Source organism: Sturnus vulgaris, chromosome 5 (genome assembly GCF_052056855.1).
Source record: "Sturnus vulgaris isolate bStuVul1 chromosome 5, bStuVul1.hap1, whole genome shotgun sequence".
NCBI classification, from domain to species: Eukaryota; Metazoa; Chordata; class Aves; order Passeriformes; family Sturnidae; genus Sturnus; species Sturnus vulgaris.
The window spans coordinates 10,605,869-10,614,979 of record NC_142247.1 but is presented as its reverse complement, the minus strand read 5'-3'; the positions used below and the strand labels follow the sequence as shown (position 1 = coordinate 10,614,979).

Below are 9,111 nucleotides of genomic sequence, written 5' to 3'. Positions count from 1 at the left end.
AAAAAAAACCCTACCAAACCTTGAAAGGACATAAGTAAATCTTGCTTGTATTCTGCCTTCCTGGCTTAGTAAGATTTCAACTTAAAAAGTCATTCTTTAGAAGGGGCAGAGGGAGTTAAGGATTCTGCATACCTATAAGAGAGCTGACCATGTAGCCCTGCCAGCAGCCTGTTGAGAAGCAGCAGTGTAAGAATAAGGACATTGAAAGCTGAGGGGAATTGATTCCTGCAACGTTCTGTGTGCTGGACTCACTCCCTGCTAGGATTTCTCACTGTGTGCTCTGTGTGTACATACAGCCAAGGAGTGGATTTGTTCCCACTGCCAAAACACTGTCAGTTTAGGAAGGATTCTTCTTAGGTCAAGATTGTTTTCATATGGTGAGAGACTGAGTTTAATGCAGCGTTTTTATTCCTATGAGAATTTGCCAGAGCTGAAGCTAAGACTGAAAATGTTTGTCCTGTAATCCCAATTTTGCACTGACTGACTTGGTTCTTCAGTAGTCCTTCCTTTTGGATATGTATTAATGTAAAGTTTTAGCAGAAGCTTAATATGGGGAAAGTTTCAGCTGTTATCAAGTTGCTCCTTTATCAAGGGACAATGAGAGTAATGTTTAAAATTCCCATTTGAAATGGGGACATCTGTGTAATTCCAAATCGTCTCTGAACAGCCATGAAACGAAAACGACTGAGGAAGTGCAGTTTGACTGGAGAGAATGGTATGGCTGGTGCCTGGAGTTGTGCCTGGCTCTGTTCCAGAGGCAGTTTGGTTCTAGTTATGTGCACAGGAGAAATCTGTTTCCTTAATTAGCTTTGTCAGTGCCTGCAGGAGAGCTGCCCTAGGAGCCAGCCTGGGCAGCCAAGTGGTGTGCACAGGAACAAGGCCCTAAAATGTCTTAAGAAACCCCAAGCCCCGTAAGTTTGCTTTTCTCCACAGAGCTGTCCTGTACTCAGGACATGTGAGAGCACCTGAGAAAATCCTCTGCAGCAGAGGACATCCCAGTTTTCCTTTGCTTTTCACAGAATAGACCTAAGCAGAACTCTGGAAGTCATGGCTGAAACAACAATTTCACCTCACCAATAATAATGTCTGGTACTGAGACAGGGAATTGAAAAGTAAGGAATAGTTCATCAAAAACCAAGGCAATGAGGAATGCCTGACATTCACTATGCTTGCAAAAATCGGGAGGAGAGGCAGACTGCTTTGTGATAAACGGAGCCAGGACTTGCAAACAGGGTGAGGGGTGCAAGGCTACCAGTGATAAGTGATAAATCCAAAACCCTAAACCAGCAAGAACTAATCTCAAGGTCTGTAATGTGCCCAAATGGCTAAGACACGTGCTCCAGAGACAAAGTTGAAAAGTTCAAGTGTGATGAAGATTTTGGAAGCCTTCATCAGAGACCCCCAATGACTCCGGAATTGGGGAAGCGCAAGCACAAAAGGACAGCACAGCAAGGGAAAGTGATTTTTTTCATTAGCTTCTCAGCTAATTGATGGAAAACCTAAAATGCACAGGCTTCCCCAACTTCTCTCTGAAGTGTTGAAGCCTAACTTATCCTATAAATGTTAAACTTATCCTAACCTGCATCCTATAAATATTTCAAGTAATACAGGCAGAATTTCAGGTCACTGCCTCCTGAGCACCAAGTGTCTTTCCTAAAAACATGATCCCTATTGGCCAAGAGCAATGTTGGGATAAAACTCACACTTGTGATTTTTACTGATGGTTTCTATGTTACAGTACAAAACTTGTGCAATGCAGTGGGCAGCATAAAAGGCAGCTTGGATGCTATTTTGAGCTCTTGAATGTTCCTCTCTGCTTTTCTGCTTCTCCCTCTAACCTGTTTGGTTTTAAAGGTGACAATATTTCTCTGCGACTGTGCAGAATACCTGGAACACTGGGATCTTAACCCCTGTGGGAGTCTTCCCAAGCTCAAGGATGTAAAATACAGCACATATTTTTAGGAAGTAAACTACACATCTCTAGTTTACTGTATAATACTTTTGCATCATCCATCTCTCTGGAATCCTGTGCTGAAGTTTAAAAACTGAAGAGTTAAGCAATTAAGAGACTTACATGTTAAAGCAGCTCTGCAGCACAATAATCTTTAGCACTGGTCATTAATGTGTCATGTACATTACAATGTAAATGACTGAGGTGTGCATCCCTCTGTGCACACCTGTGGGAACATTCTTTTTATCCTCTATGTAAACATTCTGAAGACATTTTGTTCCCCTGTTTTCAGGCACACTGTTGCTACAAGTACAAGGTAGGGATAAAGGGACAGTTGCTTAAAAAGGGATGAGCTGTTTGGAAAAATCATCTTCCTACCCATTTCTTGCTTTCCCTCATACATAAAATGTATTTATTTATTTTCTTGTGACTCTCTTAGTCTATAATAAAATAGCTCTGCTATTGTGCTTCATATAACCTTTTTTCTCACAGTTTTTTTTCCATCTCTCTGCCAACAAAACAAGAAATCTCTTCAGAACATAATATTGCTTCAATAATTTTCTGATGTCCCAGAAGCATTTTCCTGTGGGACAGATAGAAATTTTCACTTTGTCTCCTATTTCTTTTTCTGGTGAGAATTGAGGTCCTAATTGCATGATATGATTGTTCTCTAGAACATCATATTGAGGGTAAGACTCCACAGAGCATCAGGGTGCTCTAAAGTGCACTCTATGCTCACTAATCTGGAGATGAAAAAAAATGGAACCAGGAATGACTGTGGCTTACTGCAGACAAGGAGTTACTTTTCTAAGAGTGAAAGGAGGTGAAAACGCTCCTTTTTGAAGGCAAGTGTTTAACTGCCTATGACTTACTCTATTAAAAAAAAATCTTATAGCTGTATCCACCCCATAAGATGAGCTTTTCTTTTTTTCCTTGACTCAAGCTGCTCTGGAAGATCAGTGATAGCACAGAGGAGTTAGAAAAGCTGGAGGCACTACTGATTTTGCTGTCAGCAGATGTTCTGTGGGACACTCAGGGCACAGCTCAGCCTGAACTGGAAGAATGGACACTTAAGGACTTGGGGACATGAAATTACTGCAAGTCTCAGATAAGAAAGGGATTGCAATATGATAAAACCTGTCAGTTTTCAGCTGAACTCTGTCATATTTATCTGAGAACAGTAATATCTTAATGGTACAGAGGAGAAAGGTCATGACCCACATTCCCAGTTTGTTTCCACACTGATACTGTAAGAGTTAAGTTCCTTAGACAGGCAAGTTCAGCAATAAATCATAAATATATACATTATAGATTTAAGCATCTTCCCCTATCCTTGATGCATGATTAAATCATTAATTAAATAAAAAATGTGTTCTTTGCAGTATTATACATTCATGAGTGAGGGACATTGTTTTACCATATTGCTGTCTCAAACTGCAAACCCTACTTTTTGAAATAGGTTTTGAAATAGGGAGGAGACCTTGTGCACTGTCCTGTCTTCAAAAGCAAAAAATAAGTTGGTATTCCAATAAAAATCCCAAGTATTAAAGAACTAATCCTAACATGAACTGTGTATGCCTCTGTAATTGAAGATAACAGAATACTCAGCAATGCTTGGCAAAACCCTAGGCTAAGAAAACTGAAACACATTTTCCAGCTGAAACTGTGGCGTAATCTTTAGGTCAAGAGAGGTAATTTTTCTAATCTAAATTAGATTAAGCTACCTGCATGTGAATTCTGTATCCTAAAAGCTACATACAACTATGAAGCAATAATAATTTTAGTATATTCCCAGATTTTCTGGAGAAATTGTATTTGGAATGTAGTGCTGCAAGGTCTTGAAGTTTGAATTTCCTTCTTGGCAGCACTCGAGATTATAAAGTGAACACAAGCAGAATATTAATGGCTATATTCAGCTTGAAGAAAGGCATCAAAAAATACAAATATCAAAATACAAAAATACAAAATACAAAAATCAAAAAATACCTAGTTCTTCACCAAGTGTTTCTGAGTTTAGGTTTAGCCTTTCTTTGGCAGAAAACATGATCATTTTGACAATTTCAAACAAAAAGATCATTTCATTAATCACTTGTGTATTCCTGCATTACATGGGATGTTTATTCATTTGGTAGCAAATAGACAAGCACAAAGATAATTATAACAGGATTTCTTATCCAGTTAAATAATTCTCTGCCACACAGACATGCCAACACTGCAGCTGCACTGAACCTGGGGGAAAGTGTTACAGTGTTTGTCAGGCATTAATCACAGATTATGAACCAAAATGCCTCAAACACTGGGAGCCGTGAGTGAGTGCTTCCTACCTAAAGAGACAGGGAGTTGTGCTTCATCTGCTGAGAATTAAATCATAACTAAAATATTCTGAACTAAGTTATCACTGGTTCTGTGAGAGAAGTAAGCTGGTGTACGGGGTGCAGTTTTAAAATCCTGTTTGTTCCAGAGTCAGGGTGGTGTTTCAGAGATTACCTCTGACAGGAGCATATTTTATATGTTGTCTGGACATGGTTGTTCTTGTCCTTACGGGTTTATAGTGACCCCTCCTGTAGCTGCAGCGCCCAGCTGTGAGGGCAGCAGTGCAACAGCACAGGCAGAGGAGAGACGAGCAGAGGACAACAGGAATCAGCCAAACCCCCAAAGCTGCAGCTTCCCAGGCAGCTGCCTCGTTATCTGATGTGGAATTCCTCCCACTGGAGCCTTTGGTTTCATTGAGGTGTTGCTTGCTGCTGTTCAGGCGAGGAGGTGTGGGCACATGGGATAACTCCTCAGCAGGCTTGGGGCTCAAAGCTGAGTGTGCAGTCTTGTCTGAGCTGGTGACCCACCTGCTGCTTGTCCTCTTAGCAATAGCAATGTCTGCTGGGGAAGTTTCTGCCCTGGAAAAGGCAGTACCTTCAGTTCTCTGCACTGTCAGACTCCAGCTAGGGGTGGGAGTGTTTGCTGGTAAGCCGTGGCTCATGGCAGCAGGTGCAGCTCGGAGCAGAGGAGAACCTGACGTGGTGGCATTGTGATGTTGGCATCTTCCCCACTCAGGGGTGCTTCTGCTGTGCTGTCTCTCAGATTTACTCGCTGAGGAGTGAGCATTTGGCTTTTGGGATTTCAATTTCTCAAAAATGAGAAGATCTGGATCAATCCCTATTAAATTAGGATAATGTTAGTTTATTGATAAAAGCTTATCTGCACACCCACAAAAAGCATCCATGGAGACAGAGGCAGGGCAGGGTGCCCAAATAATGCACTTTTGGATTGGAGGTGTCACTGCCTTGGGTTATGGGACACCTTATGAGATGCAAGGGATGTGCATTTTGGGATTGCACACGACTTACTATGGGATACTTAGGGAAGGAACCAAAGGTGAGGAAAGGGTGGGATCAAGTCTGCTGAGGGTAGGGAAATCCAGGAAAGCTCCTGGTGACAGTCTGCACCAGCAACTGGAGGGAGGCTGCACTCTGGGGCTCAAGCCTCCCTGTTGAGACTGGGATCCAGACTGGGCACCCTGAGGTCCAGACTGGGTAGACTGAGAGCATTTCAGGCCAGCTGCTGGGGGACTTTGTATTGTGTATATATACACACATATTTATGTATTTCACTAACAGGAAAAGCAGGATGAGGCTGCTGGTGCTCCCTGTGTTGGTGTGTTTGCTTTATGTGTTTGTCTGTGTTAGCTGTGTGCTCATGGTGCATGTCCCTAATGAAAATAAATGTTCAGCCTTGTTACTGGTTGGGTCTAGGGATGGGGAGCAGTGGCAGCCTCCTCTATGTCTTTCAGAGCTGGGAGGGCATTTTGGCCAAGCACAGTACTCAGAGCATGAGTCATGAGGTACTCAGAGCATGAATCTTGAGAGCAGGGTGTATCTTCAAGCTCCTTTCTCACTGAGTGGAAGAAAGGGGGTAAGTATTTTCAGAAGTAGGTGTATTAATGAAAATTTAGCACAGCAGCTGATCTGGTATCATTTTAACATTTCCTAAAGCTGCTGTTTTCAGCCTTTATAAATGAAATGCTTAATTACCTGTTGTGATGTTGTACAAAATGACATCAACTCCAGCCTTTAGAATGCAGCTTTCCAAAGCTGGGCAAGACATGTGCAGGCAGTTCCTGTTCTCATGAATGGCTCCATAATAGAACACTGCTAGATTGCAGGAGACTGGAACCCATAAAGAACAAAGATGAGCTTCTCAGTAGAATGACCACTGCATTTAGTATGTTATGATGTTATTTAGCATCAGAATTTCATTATATTTGCCCAGATCCTGTGGGAAGAGAGACCAGATCCTGTGGGAAGAGAGACCAGATCCTGTGGCTCTCTCATTATCATATAAACTAATTGAGAATACAATCAAAAGAGAACTTATATTCTTATTTTACATCTGGACTAGAACAGCCATATGAGTTCTACTTCCATATCTCATTAAATAACTGATTTAAAGCCCTTCGAAATGCCCTCTAGTGTTTCTGTTTTAGTTAAGGTTGTTACAAATTTTGTTTGACTATATATGATTATAAAAAGGAGATTTCAAGTTACCATTTATTATCTCTGTAAGTATCCAGTCACATATGGGGGGGATCTGAGAAAAAGTTAATTGCTGAAATAGGAACAACCTTGCTGAAATGTATGCAATTTTTCTTGCTTCACTTTATTTAAGACAGAATTCGATTCTTCCCAGGATTGCTGATGAAAGTTACTTATGTCACTGTCAGGTTGTGAAGGTTATTTTTTTGCTCATAATTCAAAATATCATCAAAATTTATATTGACTTTTTTTTAGTAACTGGTACCTCACTTTCATCCTCCAAAACCATATACAAACCCATTTCCAGTCTGGAGAGTTTTGAAAATTTAGGCACCACAGACATGCTCTTCATGTCTCCTTCTAAAATACAGTCCTGGAGAGTACCAGTGCAGTGTGATTCAGAGAAAGTACAAGGCTTAGGACAAACAAATGATTTTGTTTATTTTTACTCTGAGCCTGAGTTTACCAGGCTAGAGAAAAGGGGTGGCCAGCTCAATAACTGCTATCATTTATTGCTATAACTAGTGTTACCTGGTTTGCATGGTGTTAATACAGAATAAGAGAGTGCATTCTCCAAAGAAATGAATATTTTTGTATTTCAGAGAAGGACAAACTGTGTGTCTCCTCCACTCTCCCTCTCACCATGTCCTAGTTTGATGCCATACTCCATGAAGAGAATGCTGTTGGAATCACTGTCACTGGTTGTTCTTTACAGTAAATGGGGATGAATACTGAAGGATTATTCTCTTAATGTTGTAGTGCCTGCAAGCTTTGTAACAGAGATCTAAAATTTCTAAGCTTTTAATGTGTTCCTAGTGTAGTCATCTAAAAAAATACAGATTATCAATTTCCTTTTTATGGGGCAACAGTTAAAATGTGCCTCTGCTTTCCTGCCTCAAAAAAAATTTACAGATCCTCCTTCCACCCCCTCTATTTCTTCTTCAAGTGAAGGACTGTTTATATAAACATTACCCAAAATGGGGGGGTTTAATGGGTGCCACGACCTTGCCAACAAGCACTGACCGTTGCTCAGAAGGCAGCAGGTTCTGCTGCACTGCCGGGGGGAGGTTTCTGCATAACCCTTCAGCAGCTGGGCTCCCCTCCTCCGGGATTCCTGCAGGTCCACCAGGACGCCTGGGAAGCGCCGGATCCAGCAGTTCTTGTAGAAGGCAGTGGGCGAGCAGAGGCCCTGGGACTCCCCAGCCAGACCCAGAAGCAGCAGCGCTTGTGTCACTGCCACCAGCAGAGCCATGGCCCCGTGGCAGAGCCTCAGGGAGCTCCCCTCTGCTCCAGGGCTGCCCCAGCACTGCAGAGACCATCCCTGGAGGGATGAGGATGCTGCCAGGGGTGTGAGCCAGGGCAGGGTCTCCTCCAGACAATGCCCATGGTGCTGTTGGGGCAGCTGCTGAAAGAAAACAGACATTTAGTGAGCTACAGAAGATTGTAACAGCTATTACTGCTGCTCTCTAACTTAATCATTTGGAGATGGGTTTTCACACACAAAAGGGACAGGTTGTTTTTAGTCATTCAGAGAACTTGTTTCTGTGGTCCCCTCCTTGTGTCTCTTGTCCTCAGTCCAAACCACACAGGCAGCCTTGAGATCTGGTGAACAATAGCGAGCTCAGCACATTGTTCCACCTCACTTTGTTCAGGAACATTGTTACACTCGGCACAGAGAAACAGCTCTGCCTAGGATCTGAACACTTTGAGTTATCTGGTGACTGCAGAAATTTGCCTTCTTTGCTTACAAATGAACCTCCAGCCAGAGGTGGAGGTGGAGATCTGTTCCCCTTCCTACATTGTTTCGATTGCAAGAATAATACAATTTTATTTGCAAAGATCTACAACCAGATGAATTCTCTTTGACTGGAAAGGGCTGGAACCTCCACTCAAGCTATGAACATGTTCTCCCCCTAATAAAATTTAAGAATACTGAGCAGTCCATACAAGGTTTTCTGCTAGGAAAAACCTGTCAGAAAGAAAACACAGCTGACATACAGAGAGATGATTTTTCAAGCACCTGGTCTGAAAGCTGAAACTCCCACGTTTTGTTCCTCAGTAGGACCAGGTCTGATCCCCACTTCCCACGTTACACTTTTCATACAGAAAGGCTTTAAAATATTACAATAGATAAGTTGATTTAAACCCAGTAGAATATATAGTGAGGTTGAGTGAGTTAGGTAGGAGTATGATCTGCAATAAAAATTGGGTGTTCGATATATAAGAATATTTTACACTTTGTTTTTACCCTTCAAGATTAGAATTTCCTCCTTTCCACATGAAGTATAGATGAGTTACGTGGAGTGGGGAGAGCCTCAAACTCATTTTAATTCTTTAGTTGTTACAGATGATGTTTGTTTTTGCACAACTAGGCCCCCAGTTTGGAAATTAACTGACAGGTGTAATATTTTGTTCCTTACCCAGCTCACTGAAAGATGAAAAAGCACAGAGCAGGTTAATCCCTGTTAATCCAACAGCAAGGCCAAGGCATTATTTTATTAATTGGAACTATAATTAGGAGGATTCCAAATAAATGTCTGTTGTGGGAATACAAGAATTAAACTGTTAGAAAGAGGGCAAGTGGGTAATTCTTCAAGCCTCTCTCCTGAAAAGCAGCTCTTGGTACTTGTGTTG

The 9,111-nt window shown here is 41.8% G+C and overlaps 1 protein-coding gene across 1 annotated transcript; it reads right to left on the bottom strand.

Moving 5' to 3' along the window:
* Positions 1-4,143: 4,143 nt before the first annotated feature.
* Positions 4,144-7,830, bottom strand: MANSC4 (MANSC domain containing 4). Its single transcript, XM_014879159.2, has 3 exons — positions 7,501-7,830; positions 5,977-6,111; positions 4,144-5,101 (listed from the first exon to the last, which is right to left on the bottom strand). Exons 1-3 carry the CDS (start codon positions 7,727-7,729, stop codon positions 4,428-4,430), a joined length of 1,038 nt encoding a protein of 345 aa, XP_014734645.2. The 5' UTR covers positions 7,730-7,830; the 3' UTR covers positions 4,144-4,427.
* Between the last annotated feature and the right edge of the window lie 1,281 nt (positions 7,831-9,111).

What these genes read in the sequence shown, in the direction of transcription:
- MANSC4 (XM_014879159.2), bottom strand. Translation starts at nt 7,729, where the DNA reads ATGGCTCTGCTGGTGGCAGTGACACAAGCGCTGCTGCTTCTGGGTCTG. An exon ending in CTGCTGCCTTCTGAGCAACG is followed by an intron (nt 6,112 to 7,500) that starts GTCAGTGCTTGT and finishes TATGGGTTCCAG; the next exon opens with TCTCCTGCAATCTAGCAGTG. An exon ending in TTTGTACAACATCACAACAG is followed by an intron (nt 5,102 to 5,976) that starts GTAATTAAGCAT and finishes CTAATTTAATAG; the next exon opens with GGATTGATCCAGATCTTCTC.